Source organism: Macaca fascicularis, chromosome 20 (genome assembly GCF_037993035.2).
Source record: "Macaca fascicularis isolate 582-1 chromosome 20, T2T-MFA8v1.1".
Classification (NCBI taxonomy): domain Eukaryota; kingdom Metazoa; phylum Chordata; class Mammalia; order Primates; family Cercopithecidae; genus Macaca; species Macaca fascicularis.
Genome location: NC_088394.1, coordinates 49,274,561 through 49,294,474, shown reverse-complemented (window position 1 = coordinate 49,294,474; position 19,914 = coordinate 49,274,561). Strand labels below are relative to the sequence as shown.

At 38.8% G+C, this 19,914-nt stretch overlaps 1 protein-coding gene and 1 pseudogene across 29 annotated transcripts in view; both read right to left on the bottom strand.

Moving 5' to 3' along the window:
* The window catches only part of CHD9 (chromodomain helicase DNA binding protein 9), a 273,480-nt gene that overhangs the window by 15,291 nt on the left and 238,275 nt on the right, over positions 1-19,914 (bottom strand). For 17 of the 29 annotated variants that reach the window (XR_012428685.1, XR_012428683.1, XM_074026669.1 and 14 more), the window contains 7 exons: positions 19,797-19,839; positions 18,196-18,415; positions 13,724-13,926; positions 6,217-7,125; positions 4,432-4,595; positions 2,862-3,134; positions 1,945-2,113 (listed from right to left, as the gene is read on the bottom strand). Coding sequence is in view for 23 of the 29 variants with exons in the window: in XM_074026669.1 (XP_073882770.1) it covers positions 1,945-2,113; positions 2,862-3,134; positions 4,432-4,595; positions 6,217-7,125; positions 13,724-13,926; positions 18,196-18,415; positions 19,797-19,839 (1,981 nt within the window). In the remaining 6 variants the exon portion in view is untranslated. The remainder of the gene's footprint in view (positions 1-1,944; positions 2,114-2,861; positions 3,135-4,431; positions 4,596-6,216; positions 7,126-13,723; positions 13,927-18,195; positions 18,416-19,796; positions 19,840-19,914) is intronic. The other 12 variants (XR_012428687.1, XR_012428686.1, XM_045381806.3 and 9 more) reach the window with 3 other exon arrangements.
* Positions 10,901-13,376, bottom strand: LOC102144538 (pachytene checkpoint protein 2 homolog; annotated as a pseudogene).

Sequence of the window (19,914 nt, the reverse complement as noted above, 5' to 3'; positions counted from 1 at the left end):
AAGAATTACTTAGAGGCAAAGGCTAGACAATCTTCAGCTGCAATAGCAATAAAATGTTCAGGCAGTAGAAATATCAATCTCACTTTATAGTGTAGTTTTAAACAGTAAGAGTAGTGGTATTATTAAGCCCCACTTAGGTTGGGCAAAAGAGCCCATAGCTTATCTTCCCCATTTGTTACCATTTTCTGGTGGAAAAAAAAAAGGGCTCCTTGATAACAAAATTGTTAACTGTAAGGCATAATTTGGGTGACTGTAATTGTAAAGCATAATTTGGGGGATTTATTTGTCAGTAATAGAAGCATTGCTAATTCATATTTGAACTGTAATTCATACATGTCTAAAGGTCTACTAATTGGAAAATTACATTGAATGGTTAATGAATCCACAAGAGACCAAACTGATGCTGATGAAGCTAAACTAATTTATAATTTAAGAAGTGGTAATAGCAGCATTTGGAAATAGTGATCAAGACAACACTCATAATACAGCATGAATTGCTTGGCAACTAGACTTAGAATACTGAAGTACAGTGTTTAGCTTTATGCACAAAGAAGGTATAAAGGAAATTCGAGACACTCATCTGCTTGAATTGACAACTAGTACTTTAGGAGATCAGTATGTTGTGGTCCACACATTAAGACTCAGTTGATCTTGAGTATCATTCTCAATTTTTTTTTTTTTTAAGACGGAGTCTTGCTCTGTTGCCCAGGCTGGAGTGCAGTGGCACAATCTTGGCTCACTGCAAGCTCTGCCTCCCGGGTTCACGCCATTCTCCTGCCTCAGCCTCCCTAAGAGCTGGGACTACAGGCGCCCACTACACACCCGGCTAAATTTTGTAGTTTTAGTAGAGATAGGGTTTCACCGTGTTAGCCAGGATGGTCTCGATCTCCTGACCTTGTGATCTGCCCACCTCGGCCTCCCAAAGTGCTGGGATTACAGGTGTGAGCCACTGTGCCCAGCTTCTCAATTTTTTTTTTTTTTTAAATTTTCATTCTCAGTTCTTGACATCACACTTTTAGAGGAACACAGATAAAGTACTAAGATAAAACAAAAACAGGCTGGGCGTGGTGGCTCATGCCTGTAATCTCAGAGCTTTGGGAGGCCAGGTGGGAGGATTGTTTGAGGTCAGGAGTTCAGGATCAGCCTAGGCAACATAGTGAGACACTATCTCTACAGAAATCCAAAACAAAACAAAAACTAAAACCAATGTCTAATGTATTCCTCAATGCCTACAGAGTACACAGCACATGGCATCAATTAGGTATTTAATAAATATTTGTTGATTCAAATTGCCAAAAGATTAGAAGAAAGACAGTTTGGAGGGGAGATCTGATAACTGCTTTCAAAATGCTAAAATTTATCATGTAGACACAGGATTAGGTTAATTATGCATTGCCTTTTAAAGACAGAACTTCGATAATTAAGAAGATCCTATAGGAGGCAAAATTTACTTCCAAATAGAGGCATTTTCTGACAATTTGAGCTGCCCAACAATAAAAAGGGCTAATTAAGGAACCTTGTTTCTATAAGTATTCCATGAGGATGAATGATTACCTTTTAGGGATTAGTCATAAACAACACCTGTATACTGTAGATGCCTGGACTGTACAATTTCTAAAGTCTTTTTAAAACTTCTCTTTTAACTTCTACCAATCACCATTAATTTGTGATACTGAAATGCAGTTTGAACTTTTACCTGTATGAAGCAACTTGACAAAATGATGTTCCCACCCAACTACTCAAGGCCCCAAAATGAAAACTGCCCTTTATGTCATGTTAAAAGTTCCAAAAAATATTTATTAAGATTTAAAATTATATTGATTACTTTATAGGCTTAAGAGGCTGCAGCAAAGGAAAAATAAATTTTTGTTACAAGCATCTATAAAAGATTTGGACATGACAGAAAATATTTCATAATAAGACAATTATTACTTGCATATTCACCTGATACTGGTATGGATTTTGGGAAATTGACGAGGCTGGTCTCTGATGCATTTTGAAGCTCTCGAAGCCGAGTGAGGTACTGCTGCTGCCCCAGAGCACCATCTTCACCATCAAATGGTCTTTTCTGAGCAAGCCCTTGCTTCTGAAATGTCAACTTCAAACCACCTTCCTGTTAAATAAATACCATTATTAAGACAGAAAACTGTTTAAAAAAAAAATCTTACTGCAGGATATTAAGAGGAATTTTTTTTTTACTGAGGAAAAAAATAATTTTTTACTGAGAAAAAAAATGAAGTAAAAATCCTGAAACATCAAAGTTCATTTCTCATTCATAAATCAAATAAAAACATTTTAAATCAATTTCTATAATAACACCAAATTTTCTATCTTGAATGAAAAAAATACAAGTACTCTACACATTTTTCTGAGCAAAACAAGGTTTTACATGTGACTAGTACATTGTAACATTTTCAACTTTAGACATACATCTCTATGTACATTAGTCATATGACATTTATGTTTTAGACAGTAGGTAATAAGTTAAGCTTCAAAAATCATTAAAAAATGAAACATTACTGATAACAGGGCATGCTAAATGTTTAAAACAGAAAGTACACTGACATACCATTTAAATACTATATAAAAGAACCAAAACAATTAGAAATTGTCACACAGTTTAAGAAAGCATTTTGATTAGAACTATGTTCAGAAGCACAAGGAGAAAAGCATTATTTAATGACGATCCCTCTAGTAGAACATTCAAGTTTAATAACCTGGATATCATAAAGAAAATAACCCAAATACCAAGAAACAGGTATGTGAAGGAAGGAAGAGTAAGAGCAGGCAGCCATTTGCAGGAAAAGCATGCTGCACACCGCAATCGCAATCAGGCCCTAGGGCAATAAAAATACACATACGTCTTTGATTTTCACTGTAAACTCCTTTTCTCGTACATGCTTCTTCACCTTTGACATCTGTGTTGACTGATCATGTTCTTCTTTAACACCGGCACCTGGGGGAGTGGGTACACTGGGCTCACTGTATTCTGTAGCTGCTCCAGGGCTGTCCAGCAGTTTTGTGGTATAGAAAGAAGCCACTGTGTTAGCATCATAACTTCTTCTAGCTGAAGGCCACTTTCCTTTCAGAACTGTTTGACAAATACTGTCCAACCTGTTGATCATCACACGATCCTAGAAAAGCGTGCAACATCAAAGTATAATTTTAATAATTAGATCAGAACTTTGGAGATCAAATAGCTCAAGAGTCTTTATGGATTTAACTCTAGTTCAATATATGTGTATGTGCTATGCATACATATTCTCACATACATATATTACAATTCTGCAACAAGTTATTTGAGTACAGATTCCCTTTGGTGAAGTTCAAAAATATTATACCATAAGCAGGCATGGTGGCTCACACCTGTCTGTAATCCCAGCACTTTGGGAGGCCAAGGTGGGAGGACTGCTTGAAGCCAGGAGACTGAGACCAGCCTGGGCAGCATAGCAAAACCCCGTCTCTGCAAAAAATTAAAAAATTGTGCCACTATACTCCAGCCTGGGTGACAGAGTGAGACCGTGTCTCAAAAACAAACAGACAGACAAAATATTATACCACAAAGATAGTTTTTTGTTGTTATAATTAAAAAGTAATAGAAACGCCCAATAAAAAGTTCAAACAACTTAGACGTATACAGAAGAGGAGAAAAGCCCTCCATTCTCCCATTTCCCAACCTCATTCTTAAAGGTAAGTATTCCAGCACTACTGTAGTCACATAATGGAAGACAAATTGGTTGGGCACACTGGCTCACACCTGTAATCTCAGCACTTTGGGAGGCCGAGGTGGGCGGATCATTTGAGGACAGGAGTTCGAGACCATCCTGGCCAACATGGTGAAACCCTGTCTCTACTAAAAATACAAAAATTAGCCAGGCAGGGTGGTGGGTGCCTGTAATCTCAGCTACTTGGGAGGCTGAGGCAGGAGAATTGCATGAACCTGGGAGGTGGAGGTTGCAGTGAGCCAAGATTGTGCCACTGTAAGCCAGCTTGGGCGACAGAGCGAGACTCAAAAAAAAAAAAAAAAAAAAAAAGGAAGAAAAATTGTATTAATCCAATCTTTATTCTTCCACTGAATGTACATGTATTTAAATGAACTTTTCTTTCTAGGTCACAACTGGCAACAGTAAACTTCTTCAAGGAGACTCAGTCAAAAGCACCTATTTCATAAAGAAGCACTTTAAGATTAACTTGAAAGTAAGGATTCATTATCTTTTATTCTAAATATTTTAATGTTATGTTGAGAAGCATATACATTAAAGTAGAACTATTTACTTGATAGTAGTAATTTATACTTTTGAAGCTAACACCAAAATGTTATCCTACATTTTACACTGACCTATTTTTCCACATAGTAAGAATATCTACCATTGAAACAATATAGAAAAATACTAAGAAATGACCTATCCCAATAAGAAATTATTTCTTTACCTTTGGCCAATATGAGGCTGCCAGCATATATCCACCTTGTAAGATGTAAGCAGACTCTGGTGTCCCATTGTTCATCTGAAAACTATCCTGAGTCTCATCCTGCGTAGTGCTCAGTGATGCGACGCTTTCTTCATCATAGGCTTTCATGTGAGTAGTACTTTCTGCTAAGAACAATTATAATCATATTTTTTAAAGACTACATAAAATAGTTTTATATAGAAAGATCTTATATAATTATTCAGAAACATCTTATAATTATAATGTGTAAACATCTTATACAAGAAAGATCTTATATAATTATTCAGAAAATGAAAATGTTAGAAGTAAAAACAAATGATAAAAAAAAGGGAAGAAAATCATTTAGGATATAAAAAAAGTACCTATCATTATTAGACAGGGTCTTGCTGTGTCGCACAGCCTGGACAGAACTCCTAGACTCAAGCAATACTCCTGCCTCAGCCTCTCAAGTAGCTTGGATTACAGGTGTGCACTACGCCTGACTTCATTACTCATTATTTTGAAAACAACTCCTGATTGGTAGACTTCATCTGGATTGGCAGAACTATAAATACCTGATGAGGATACCACAAGGATCTCTTGATGAGGTGACTCCTATAACTCTTAGAATTGGGCATGTTCCTTGCGGCAACCCTGAAAGTTATGCCTATGGAGTTGTTATAAGGACCCCAGCTCCTGCTCATGTTTAATTGGGCTCATTTTCTTGTCCCTGAACTGGTGGACTGCTGCAACGGCTCCTGCAGAAGGGGACCACCAAACATTGTTCTGCTGACAAGCATTTGTCATGGCTGACAAATGGCTTATGATATTCTAATTGGTCTAAGACTCTTGGTGACTGCTATATAATATTATCTTTTACTTGTTCACTAATCAACTTGTTCCTGGGGAAAATATAATATTCAATTTAAGACAGTCACAAAGAAAACTATTGTATAAAATTTCTAATTAAATTGCCTGATTACTTTGCAATGCCTTGAATATTGAATAGGGAATTTGTATCAGTAACTCTAGTTTTCTTCTCAATTGCTTTCCTAAGAAAATTTGTATATATAAAACTTAAGCAAACAGGCCAGGTGCAGTGGCTTATGCCTGTAATCCCAGCACTTTGGGAGGCTAAGGCAGGCGGGTCACCTAAGGTCAGGAGTTCAAGACTGGCCTGGCCAACACAGTGAAACCCTGTCTCTACAAAAATACAAAAATTAGCTGGACATGGTGGTGGATGCCTGTAATCCTAGCTACTCAGGAGGCTGAGGCAGGAGAATTGCTTGAACCCGGGAGGCGGAGGTTGCGGTGAGCTGAGATCATGCCATTGCACTCTAGCCTAGGCGACAGAGCAAGACTCCACTTCAAAACAAAAAAAAACACCTTAGGCAAACAATTTTAAACATCCTTAAGTTACCTGAAGCAAGTTCTTTTCATTTTCACTTGAAAAGTTTTATTAGGCCGGGCCTGGTGGCTCATGCCTGTAATCCCAGCACTTTGGGAGGCTGAGGTGGGCAAATCACCTGAGGTTGGGAGTTTGAGATCAGCCTGACCAACATGGAGAAACCCAGTCTCTACTAAAAATACACATGGTGGCACATGCCTGTAATCCCAGCTACTTGGGAGGCTGAGGCAGGAGAGTCGCTTGAACCCAGGAGGTAGAGGTTGAAGTGAGCTGAGATTGCACCATTGCACTCCAGCCTGGGCAACAAGAGCGAAACTCTGTCTCAAAAAAAAAAAAAGAAAAGTTATCTTAAAAATGTAGAATTATTTTATGCATAGTACCTCGTTTTTGGGCTTCCTCTTCATCACTGTCGCTTTCTTCTGATGAAGATGAAGAGGAGGAGGAGGAGGAAGAGGTAGAGGAGGAGGATGAAGAAGATGCTGAAGAACAAGATGAAGATGAAGAAGAACTAGAGCCTGATCGAGAGTGGGAGCAAGAAGAGGAGGACGATGAGGAAGAAGATGATCTGGAAGAACAGGATGATCTCTCAGAATCTGAGTCAGAATCAGAGCTGGATTCCGATCCTCTTTTGTGGACTCTTGGTTTCTTAGAAGCTGGGTTTGGAGTTAGGGGTTCCGTTCTGGCTGCAACCATGCGTCTGTCTGTTTCATTTTTTCCACCAGATTTCTGGTCTCCAGTAGCCTGTGGTAAAACACCATTCTTTGGACTTACAGGCTCAGATTTTATTAGTGTCCTGGTTTCCACAGAAGACATAGATTCTTCTTCAGAAGACTGAGGCTCCTCTTTAAGGTTTTCACTTTTAACTTTCATCTCCTCTAGAATAATACCTTTAGCATCTAGGAGCCTAGGTAGAGAGGTAAGAGGAGAAGCAGAAAGTGCTACTTGATATTGCTGTAAAAGTGGGGTAGAAGTCCTTGAATGAGCTATCTTACTTTGACTGTAGCTCCTCTGAGCTGCCATAAATGAGAGTTCAGGATCACGAAGAATGTGATAGTCTGTTCGGCTCACCCCATGTTTGGCAGCACCAATAAGCAAATCCCTATCATGAGGGCCACATTCCCACCAGACTGGTAAATCTGGATTTGGATGACAAAGCTTTAAGCGTTCAAACAACTGTGGATGTCGAAGGGCCTGTTCCCGTACTTTCCTTAGAAGTTCAATGCGATACAAAGTCCTAGAAGCACGTTCTTCTGTGATGGGCTGGATAAAAATATTTGGATCCACCAATTCTACATATTGAAAAAAGGACAAAAATATTAATCTCAAAAATCCTCTATTTATAAATAAATCATTATAAACACATCTTTATATATTTATAACAATACCGTTTCTAAAATGTGCCTCCATGTAATATCACTGTATAGTTCCTAGAATTTCTTTTCAGTGAGAAAAAATTCAGTGAGGATTTTGAAATTCTGAAATTCCAGTGAGGAGAAAGTTTTAAAAATAAGTACTAAAAATCATGTAACATAAAACACTGGATGTTAATGTAAAACATAGGATTATTTTGGAAGTACATTAATAGAACTGGGAATTTTCTTTTAAGAAATTCCCTATGACCTATGCATTTAATAACACTTCTCTTAAAGACACAAACACTTGCTCAAACTCACTTATAAATATAAATTAGAACTGTTCAGGGTTGTCCAATCTTTTGGCTTCCCTGGGCTGCATTGTAAGAAGAATTGTATTGGGCCACATATAAAATACACTAACACTAGTGGTAGCTGATGAGCTTAAAAAAATTGCAAAAAAAAAAAAACCCAAAAAACGACCTCATGATATTTTAAGAAAGTTTACAAATTTGTGTTGGGCCGCATTCAAAGCTGTCCTGGGCCATGGGCTGGACAAGCTTGTGTTAAGTGATACTCCATAAACAAATGTAAGCTGGCATATCTCAAACTGCAAAAGGGAACAGGACATTGGAATGAACTCACAGGGGCAACAAGGGCTTTCTCAAATTTCTAGGGACACACAGCCACATCTTTCAAACACTGTACAAATTACTAGCTTGAGACAGTTTAGTTTCAACATGAGCTCATGCTACCTCCCCTTTGATAAGGTTATGCCTTTGCAAAAGTGGGTTACTGACACTTGGGAAGTACTCAAGAAATACAGGCTTGCTGAAATAATGCAGGGACCAACATAAGCAGCTCCTAATGCCAAATACGGAACAATCTGAGCAATAAATAAAGACAATACTGGATTGTAACCTATAGAGTAAGTATCCATGAATCCATACTGGTATGAATAAATAACTGATTATTAAATAGACGAGAGAGAAGGAAACATCCTTTCTTACAGCAGAATTCCACAGAAAAAACTGCTGTAGACAAGATTTAATATCTGGAAGATACTAAAAATCAATGGGTGAAAGTTTCAGAAGAAACAAGATTTGTGAAGCTTAAGATATTTGTTAATTACAGTATTTTTACGCTGGCCAAATGTGGCATAAACTACCTTAACCACACAATTAAAGTCAACATCATCAGTAATAAGACATACTGACATCACCAATCCCTTGATACTACATTCTGAGAACACATCATTTCTGTGGCACTCTTGCCAAAAATGCATGACCTCAATCCACTCATGTAAAAACATAAGACAAGCTCAAATTGAGGGATACACAGCTAAATAACTGATCAACACTTTTCAAAGGTATCAAAGTCATTAAAGATAAGGAATAGCTGAGAACCTGTTACAGACTGCAGGAAGCTAACGAGAAAGAAAAAGCAAATACACTGTAGGATCTTGGAACAAAAAAGAACATTAGTTGAAAAATCGGTAAAACTAAAATAAGTATTTAGTTTAATTAATGGCATTAATGTTAATTTCCTGTTTTGATAATTATACTATAATTACTCTGATAAAATGTTAACATTAAGAGAGGAAGGGCCGGGCACAGTGGCTCACGCCTGTAATCCCAGCACTTTGGGAGGCCGAGGCGGGTGGATCATGAGGTCAGGATGTTGAGACCATCCTGGCTAACACAGTGAAACACCGTCTCTACTAAAAAAAACCCAAAAAATTAGCCAGGCGTGGTGGCGGGCGCCTGTAGTCCCAGCTACTCAGGAGGCTAAGGCAGGAGAATGGCGTGAACCCGGGGCGGAGCTTGCAGTGAGCCGAGATCACACCACTGCACTCTAGCCTAGATGACAGAGCGAGACTCCGTCTCAAAAAAAAAAAGAGAGATAGGAAGGGTGAGAGATAGATGGAAACTCCTTGTACATTTTTTGCACTCTTCTGTAATTTTAAAAGTAGTTCAAAACAAAAAAACTTGAAAAAAAAATCAAGAACCATGCAAAAATCAACATGGAGCAGGAAACAAGGTGGGAAGTACACAGTCTACTTCTAAGATTTGAAAAGTTATACAGTGCCCAACCAGTGCACACATTTGATTAGTAATTATGGCTACTTAAGAAAGAAGTATTATTTTTTCTTTGAGTGTGTTTTTAAATAATTACTGGATTGTGAGGACATAAATATGTATTGAGCTGTCAGACCTAATTATTCATTAGACAGAAATGTTAGGTAATTCTTCTGGCCTTGAGTGCTGTGAAAAAAATTACTGAGACATTAAGGACACTGTAAAGTGAGGAAATTTGAGAAATGCTCTAAGTAGAACCTCAACCTCACTCACATTTTTTTTAACAAAGCATTAATATGAAATCAATTTTACATTTGATCTTAGCCAAAAGGCTAAGAGAAGCAACTGAAATTTAACATGACATAAAAGCAAAACATAATATTATTTAACATAGACCAATTATTGTCCCATTTATCTTATATTCTATTAACATGAATCATCATTTGAGATGTGAATAATGTTTTGTTTTTTTTTTCTTTTTTTGAGACAGAGGCTTGCTCTATCGCCCATGCTGGAGTAGAATGGTGCGATCTTGGCTCACTGCAACCTCCGCCTCCTGGGCTCAAGCGATTCTCATGCCTTGGCCTCCCGAACAGCTGGGATTACGGGTGCCCGCCACCACGCCCAACTAATTTTTGTATTTTTAGTATAAACAGGGTTTCACCATGTTGCCCCACCAGCCTTGACCTCCCAAAATGTAGGGATTACAGGCGTAAGCCACCATGTCTGGTCTGAGATGTGAATAATGTTATTGAACCAACAAAACAATGGGAATATCCAAGCAATGCATGTGTGTGCCTGCACTGGTTTATGAGGGATGTCCAGCACGCATCTCACTTGAACACTGCAGGTCTGCACTCTTCCTGCAAATGGGACCATGTTTGATTATTATAAAAGAACAGTTACCTAGAATTTTCTCTCAATTTCTATTAACATACAAATAGGTTTTTCTTATCCATTAAAAAGTCTCCAAGCCATTTTTGCATTAATCAAGCTGACATCATAAAGCCATTGCCACCTTCTAGCTTGAATGATATGTTCATTTTTTAATGCTATGATTACATGCTTATTTAGGGTGATACAGTTCTCCTGCTTCTATAATACCTATGTTAATCTTCCTTTTTTAAAAAAACCAAACTTGTGTAGCATTTTGCATCCATCAGTTGGAAGCAGGATGGAAATAAACACACTTAGATAATTCTTTTTTTTTTTTTGAGACGGAGTCTCACTCTGTCACCCAGGCTGGATTGCAATGATGCGATCTCAGCTCACTGCAATCTCCACCTCCCAGGTTCAAGCGATTCTCCTGCCTCAGCCTCCCGAGTAGCTGGGATTACAGGTCCGTGCCACTATACCCAGCTAATTTTTTGTATCTTTAGTAGAGATGGGATTTCACCATGTTGGCCAGGATGGTCTCGACCTCCTGACCTTGTGATCCACCTGCCTTAGCCTTCCAAAGTGTTGGGATTACAGGCATGAGTCACTTGCGCTGGCCACACTGAGACAATTCTTAACAAAAGAGACATTCAAATTAACATTTGAATTATCTTTTAAACATTTGAATTTATCTTTAAAAAACAGTTAAAATGACAAGCTGTTTGTCTTCTAATATGCATTTTAAACTAAAGTAAATATGATACTTATAACAAAGGTTGGTGTTGTAGGTTTCTGGCTTGTAGACAGAGCTAAGCAAATTTTTATAGAGAGGATTTCCAGAGTGGTGGCTGTTGTGAGGCAAGTGGTATTACTTACTATTTGTGTGCTCTCCACTATAAAGCTATAGAATGGGAAGCCCAGGACCAAATGTAAGCTGAAAGCTTCTTGCGTCTCTTCAAACTGCTTGTCCACGGCCAGAGAGAAAGCCTGGTGTAGCCTGGACATACAGTGTATGAGCCAGAAAAAGGAGTTTCCTCAGGAACTGGCCATGGAGGCCTTTGATCTTCTTTGAAATGTCACTCAAAAGGAAGCTCAATTTTGACACATTGTTTTCAATGAAGCCAATCATCTCCAGCTTTTGGAGGGTTAAAAGCTGCTGAGGAGGGTATATGACTTGTCACTTGACAAGTTCTTCCAAACAAAAAAGGTAAATTTTGAAGATGGCTGCTGCAGAGCGCAGACCAATACACTGCGTGATAGCAGACCTGTCCACAAAAGCCATGTCAATCTTCACGGTGATGTTGGGAAGTAGTTGGAATCACTACATTAAAATGCCTTTTAATTTAATTTGGGTCAAGACAGTGTTGACCATGCCAATGGTGCCTGATGGCTTTCATTATGGGTGGCTGTGAGACTTTCTATCTCATCAATCAGTGAAAATGCCACAGCATCTTTATAATCAATCAAATCTTAAATCTTCTGGAACATCTTAGTTATCAGCTTGTCACTTTTGGAAAACTGCTTAGAAAAGAGGCTAGGGCTATTTATTTCAATTAATTGGCCATACTGATACCTGCTTGAAAGTTTAATAGTCAACTTCTGGGCTAATGCTTTACATAGGAATGTTTTTCCAGTTCCTGGAGGACCCTGCAGCAGCACCACCTGGTTCCAGGTGCTGAGGCTGCTGTTGACATTCTTGTCTGAAAATGGTAAGGTTGTAATCATATAATCAAGGTGTGATTTGACTTCCCACATCAGACACTAGGCTGTTCCAAAGCCCATGGGATTTGGCTGCAGGCAGAACCCTGTGATTTGCCACAATTCTATCTTCTGTCTCTTCCTCCAAATTTTCACTGCTAGGGCCATCTTCATTCTGCTGGAAGATGTGAAGTGCAATAGTGCATGCACTCAAATCAATGAGCTATGGGTCTTTAACCTTTAATTCTGTGTCAACAATAGAATCCTGCATATTCCTGGTCAGAAAGGGTTCATCAACCAGTCCACGTATAATCACCAAACACACTATTATGTTTTGTGAGTAAACTTTCTGTTCATTTATTTTAGGGACAAGGTCTGTTGCTCGAGATCAAGTGCAGTGGTGTCATCATGGGTTACTGCAGCCTCGACCTTCTGGGTCCTAGTCCTGGGTCTTGGGTCCAGGTCCTGGGTCCTGCCTTAGCCTCTCAAGTAGCTGGGACCACAGTCATGCACCACTACACGTGGCTATTTTTTTTTGTTTGTTTTTGTAGACATGGGGTCTCCCTATGTTGCCCTGGTTTGTCTCAAACTTCTGGGCTCAAGTGATCCTCCTACCTTGGCCTCCCAAAGTGCTGGGATTACAGGCGTGAGCCATTGTGTCCAGCCTGGTGAGTATCTTTCTAACACTCAGCTTTATGTCTTTTTTTTTTCTTTTTTGCAGTGCTGCCTCTGTACTGATGCACCTCCATGTGGACTGTCCGTGACTTGGCCACGCAGGGCAGTGCCTGCTTTGGGTTGCCCACAGCCTTCCCCATGGTGCCACTGGAAGGAGTGGGGTCCTGGCCTGAGCCTGGCCACCACCACCTCATGCCCCTGCCTCAAATATCCTTACTCACATTTCTGAGGAAGCCCTACATTTTCAAAGATTATGTAGTAATTAGCCCTTTCCCTTTTAAAACTAGAATCAAAAGTGATAAATATATTCATATCACTATATCATTGATGGGAATTAAGAAAATTTTTTAAAAATGAGGGCCTCTTGCCAACTATAAATGACACAATATTTTGCTTTATCTGTCATTTTAAACTCATTTATGGTTTTCCAGTAGACCTGAAAACAGACTGAAATCTACTCTGAATTACCTAGTAATCAAGTGATTGGCTATTCCATTCAGTGAACTGACAAAAAAATCTGTTAGGAAATACATTTAAAACAAGTAAGGAAATCTGTTTACTATAAAACAGGAATAGCAGGCCATTGGGTTTAGCAGTCAGAAATCATACACAACAAAGAATGGAGACAATGGTTCATGACATAGCATTACTGAGAAGAACTGTTGACAGGATGAGCTATGTCTCTGGGCTTTGAAGACAATGAAATGCATCCCAGAACAATTCGTTAGTTGAGTTGCATCAACACCTCTGCTTAGTAGTCTTCTGTGAAGATGGCCCTGGGAGATCTTTTCTAGAAAATTCTTTAAAATGTTTTATGAGTGGGGGCTTTATTCCTTGTAAAATTATTTAGGTAAATAAACCCTCTAGTGCAATTCCTCTAAGATGGACTGAAAATATAGGTTAGTTCTGTTTAACAAAAGCAATCCTTTATCTTCCACCACCTCCTAATCATAAATCTATCACTAAACTCTACCTATTTTCTTAAAACTCCATGTATACCTTTATTCTCTTTAGATCACATTTTAATAGCAGGATTAAAGAATAGGGGATCTTTAAGCTAGTTTATTTACAATTCTAAAAAATTATTGACAAGTTGAATTAGATAGTATTGAAATTTCACATAAAAGAGACAAATTGGAAATTTCTGAATTTTAGTGATTTTTGCTTCTTTGACCGAAACAAGGAAAAAAAAGAAATTTTATACATACCTTCTTTGGAAGGAAGACGACAAACCCTCCGACACATGGACATGAATGCATACAAATATTTTTCCAAACTATCATCAGTTTTCTTATGTAGCCTAGCCATAGCTCTAAATTTTGTCCAATCAAACTGGCCTCTGTCAGGGTCAAAAACGACTCCAAATGTAGATACAACCCTATAAAAGTCAGCTTCTTCTCTTCTTGTCCATCTGTTTTGAGTCAGATTAAAACAAAAACCACACTGGTCACTAAAATTAATATTAATACTAAATATAATTACTATAATACAAACTTAAAACATTTCAAGTACCTAACACTATAGGATTAAATACAAGATTGCTGCCTTGTAAAACATTTTAAAATGCTAGTTAACTCATCTATCCAGCCATACGTTTTTTTAAAAAATTTACTTTTAATGGGCCGGGAGCAGTGGCTCACGCTTGTAATCCCAGCACTTTGGGAGGCTGAGGCAGGCAGATCACGAGGTCACGAGATCGAGACCATCCTGGCTAACACGGTGAAACCTCCTCGTCTCTACTAAAAATACAAAAATAAAATTAGCTGGGCATGGTGGTCAGCGCCTGTAGTCCCAGCTACTTGGGAGGCTGAGGCAGGAGAATGGCGTGAACCCAGGAGGCGGAGCTTGCAGTGACATGAGATTACGCCACTGCACTCCAGCCTGGGCAACAGAGCGAGACTCTGTCTCAAAAAAAAAAAAAAAGAAAAACAATCACTTTTAATAGTTAAGGATGTGTGCCTGTGACACAGCCTCAGGAGGTCCTGATTACATGTGTCCCCAACGTACTTTTAAAAGTATACACTATTCCTTCAGACAATAACAGTGTTTTGCATTTTTACTATGTGAGAAAATAAGCACAGGATACAAAATCATATAAGATGACACTACCCTTCAGGAAAAAGATAAAATCAAACACATTTATAGTATAAGGTAATGGCTTATATTTGTATGAGTTAAAGAAACCAAAATTTTCAGGAGAGCACAGAAGATAGAAGGATTAGTTCAGACTTGATAATCAAGAAAGGCATCACAGAGTAAGACGCATTTCAGATGGGACAAGGCGAAGGTTAGGGAAAGCTAGGAAGAAAGCACAGAGTAAGCAAAGAGGGAGTGCTCCATATTGTAGGGGAAGGATGAGTATTCCAGATTGACAAGGATATGGCTTATATTGGGGACAAAGCCAGATAGGGTTTGGGTCAGATTATGAAATGCCCTAAATGCCTGGGTAAAAGTAATCTCTTTCAGTTGAAAGCTCCTGATGCTTTGAAATGGTAATATTATCATCATGCACCACAGATCGGCAAACCTCAGTGCATGTGTAGAACCCTGTCCTTGCTTAACTCACAGGATTGTTGTGTAAATGAGAAAAAACATATTGGAAAGACCTTTGAAAAATGTGAATGGGCCATTTTTATCATAGTGATACATTAAGAAGATTAATGTAATTATGATGTAAAAATAGTTAGCTTGGGAAACCCAAGTCATTCAATCTGCGTAATAAGAATAAAAATGGGAAAAATGATTAATTGAAAGACTACACAGGACAAAAAATATGACAGAGTGCCCACTCCCAAGAAGATACAATTGAGAAAGACATAGAAAGGAAGAGTTGAATTTCATTACAGTATCTTTTATTATTGTGACAAACAAGTAGTTTACTTAGATGAGTTGCTATGTGAGTACAAAAAATAGAATACTGTGAGCTAGACTGGTTTAAAAAATTAATAGAAGAGGCCAGGTGCAGTGGCTCATGCCTGTAATCCCAGCACTTTGGGAGGCTGAGGCAGATGGACCACTTGAGGTCAGGAGTTCAAGACAAGCCTGGCCAACATGGTGAAACCCAGTCTCTACTAAATATACAAAAATTAGCGAGGCATAGTGATGCACACCTGTAGTCTCAGCCACTCTGGAGGCTGAGGCAGGAGAATCGCTTGAACCCCGGAGGCAGAGGCTGCAGTGAGCCACGATTGTGCCACTTTACTCCAGCCTGGGTGACGGAGGGAGACTCCGTCTCAAGAAAAAAAAAAAATTATTCGAGGAAATGGGCCATATGCTGAGCTCTGAAGGATGGGCTAGGTGTGAAATAAACAGGTAGAAAGGGTGTTCCAGGTGACAGAAACAATATAGGCTAGGGTATGAAGTCAAGAATAAGTAGGGCACTCTGGCTGAGGGAAAAGAAGTGGATAAAGTTAGAAATGCATATTAAAACCAAAAATGAAGAGACCTTCAAACTTAGGCTTAAGAACTTAACACTTTTTACCTATACTAAATAAGGAGCCATCGAATATTATGATAAAACTAATATTTTAGGAAGATTAATCCCAATTCAACAGATGGAGGGAAAATTTGTAGTAGATTAAAGACGGTCACAAATGCTTTGCCACTCTTCCCATTAACAGGTAGAATCTATTTCCCTTTTCCCTAAATCTGGGCTGGCCTTGTGGCTTTTTCTGACCAACAGAGGGTGGCAAAAATGACATTTTGTAACTACTGAGACTGGGTCATAAGAAATCTGCAGCTTCTGCCTTTCTACTTGGAATAGTCCCTCTCGGGATCTGAGCTCCCAGCTGGCAGCTAGCACCAACTGTTAAGTCGTATGAGTGAGGCTACTGTGGCTCTTTGGCTCTTCTAGGTATCTCAGAAACCCAGCCAACAGCATACAATGCAGAAGCAGCACCTGAGTCAACTCACAGAATTGGGAGAAATAAAAAATTAATGCTGTTTTAAAGCATTGTGTTTTGGGGTAGTTTGTTATGCAACAATAGATACCAAAAACAGTTTATTTACAGAGTCAGTAGTATTTGAAAATTATGACTAAGATAACTAAAATCTTAAGTGTCAGACTAAATTTTAAGTATGATCAATGTGCTACAAATGAAACAACAAATGAACAATTTATCAAAAGAACAATATATCTTCCAGAGAACATCCAAGGACATGGGGAACAAGGAAGTCAGGTTATGCCAAAGATAGCTATTCTTTCCCATGTACTCTATTCAAGAAGTTAAAGCTTGTGGAATGAGAGAATTTTGCCTGTCTTTTTAACAAGGTCGCTTGCAATTTGTTCCCTTTGACTTCCAAGGATTTGCTTCTGAATAAAGGAATGTATGCTTTCCATACATTTTTATATTTCATAAAAGTCTGGATATAAAATATAAAATACGATAGAATGGAATTTAATTAACATAAACTTTTGTTCTACTGATAATTCTTTTCTTTTCTTTTTTTTTTTTTTTGAGATGGTCTCACTCTGTCACTCAGGCTGGAGTTCAGTGGTGTGGTATCAGCTCACTGCAACCTCTGTCTCCTGGGTTCAAGCAATTCTCATGCCTCAGCCTCCTAAGTAGCTGGGATTAAAGGTGCGCACCACCACACCTGGCTAATTTTTGTATTTTTAGTAGAGATGGGGTTTTGCCATGTTAGCCAGGCTGGCCTCGAACTCCTGGCCTCAAGCGATTCACCCACCTCGGCCTCCCAAAGTGCTGGGATTACAGGTGTGAGCCATGGCACCCAGCCAATGATTCGATTCATGAGTTTGCTCTACACTTTCACTTGTTTCTGCTTTTTGAGACAGTCTTGCTGTGTCACTTAGGCTGCAATGCAGTGGCACAATGACGTGTCACTGCAGCACAGACCTTCCGGGCTCAAGTGATACTCCCACTTTAGTCTCTTGAGTGGCTGGGACCACAGGCATGCGCCACCACACCTGGCTAATTTTTGCATTTTTAGTAGAGATGGGGTTTTGCCATGTTAGCCAGGCTGGTCTCGAACTCCTGGCCTCAAGCGATTCACCCACCTCGGCCTCCCAAAGTGCTGGGATTACAGGTGTGAGCCATGGCGCCCGGCCAATGATTCGATTCATGAGTTTGCTCTACACTTTCACTTGTTTCTGCTTTTTGAGACAGTCTTGCTCTGTCACTTAGGCTGCAATGCAGTGGCACAATCACGTGTCAGTGCAGCACAGACCTTCCGGGCTCAAGTGATACTCCCACTTTAGTCTCTTGAGTGGCTGGGACCACAGGCATGCGCCACCACACCTGGCTAATTTTTGCATTTTTTGTAGAGATGGGGGTCTCGCTTTGTTGCCGGGGCTGGTCTGGAACCCCTGAGCTCAAGCAATCTTCCCACCTCGGCCTCCCAAAGTGCTGGGATTATAGGCATTAGCCACTGTGCCCAGTTATTTATTTATTTTTTAAATACCTCAGTGTTCCTAAACATGACAAAAAAATGATTAAAGTATGGTTAGTTAACTATAAAACACAATAATCTTTGTAAATTTTACCACACTTACACATATATAAATGTGTTAGTATATGTGTGTACGTGCACAAGGTAGTTTGCTTTGACCAACATTCTATGTATGTTTTCCACAAAGCGTGATAATTGTACCCAGACAGGCTTTGGAATGGACAGCTATATTTACACACAATGCATTAAAAAATTAGTGTTATTGTCTTACCTTTGCTGTCTTTCTATCTTGGCTGCCATTTTAGGATTAAGAGTGGCTTCCTCATAAATAGGCTGCATTACACTGGTAGGCACTGAGAAAGTTGGTTGTATCTGTTGAATTTGTCTGTTTTTATTAGTACGCTGGTATGCAGTGATGAGACGCCTCAAACGTGTGGTTAAAGCTGACTGAGTAGGCCAATATACTTTATCACCCTCCATCAGTTGACCATCTATAGTTAAATAAGTAATAGTAACTAAGCAGATACTGTATGAAGCTCACAAAAGTAGCAACTTTACTTTAAAAATTTTTAATTCAATCTATGTGGGAAAAAACCACATTTCTCACAATAAAAGCTTCTTTTAACAATAGCTATAGGAAACATTACAACAAACTTTAAGAGCAGTTCAAAGTAGGTAGAATACAGTGGAATAAAGAGTTGCACAGCAAATACAACTCTTGCATGTCTAGTATATATCACACTGGCTGGCAAATATTCAAGGCTTTAACTTAAATAAACTAAAAGCCAAAGTGAATCCATGAGACACTGAATATTGCAAACGTTTCTCATGGAAGCCTTCTGTATTAAGTTTATCTCAGTTTAATTAGAATCAAAATATTTTAAGTCATTGGGAAGAAACATTTTTAAAATTCAAGATGACAACGATGTAACTTTTAAGTTTTATCCACCTAGTAAGTGTAGGCTCTAATGCTCTATTTCCAAGGTGTAATAGTATAATTATCTATACCATAATCAAGCTGTAATCATTCATACTAAGCAAAAACTACTTTTTCTTTTTCTTTCTTTCTTTTTTTTTTTTTTTTTAAGACGGAGTCTCACTCTGTCGCCCAGGCTGGGGTGCAGTGGCCGGATCTCAGCTCACTGCAAGCTCCGCCTCCCGGGTTTATGCCATTCTCCCGCCTCAGCCTTCCGAGTAGCTGGGACTACAGGCGCCCGCCACCTCGCCCGGCTAGTTTTTTGTATTTTTTAGTAGAGACAGGGTTTCACCGTGTTAGCCAGGATGGTCTCAATCTCCTGACCTCGTGATCCGCCCGTCTCAGCCTCCCAAAGTGCTGGGATTACAGGCTTGAGCCACCGCGCCCAGCCAAAAAAACTACTTTTTCATTCCTAGTTGAACTATGGCAGGGTGAGGCACTGTTCCTCTGGGATGCTGGTGGGAGTGAGTGTACTCTTGTGACAGTGCATTTCTATCTTGATATCAGATGGAAGTAGAAGCAAGACCTGGCACAGAAAGGCTTTGTAGAAACTAGGTGATAAAGAATGACTCTTAACATCATACAATGAAAAAGAAGTTGAATATATTATTGGATCAACACTTTAATGATGAAATCTCACATACAAGTTTATCAAGTCATAATGTCATCAAAACCTATACTCTATAAAAGCTCAGTGAGTCACTGCCTAAAGATTTTATAACTAAAAGTACTGTTAAATTCCCAGTCAACTAGTATGTCCTATAATGATTACAACTGCAGTCAATAAAAATGTTTATATGTGAAACATTATAAAAGTGTAATAGTTTATTGATCTCATAGTATGATTAGAATATGAATTTACAATAATACTAAGTATAGAAGTAAGTGCAATTTACCTCCATCTGCTATAACAAGATCTCCTGGTGAGGAAACATCATCCTTTTAAAAGAAAACAGAAACTTGTCACAGGGTAATTGGGTCAAGAGATACATAAAAAAAGAAAAGAGAATCAAA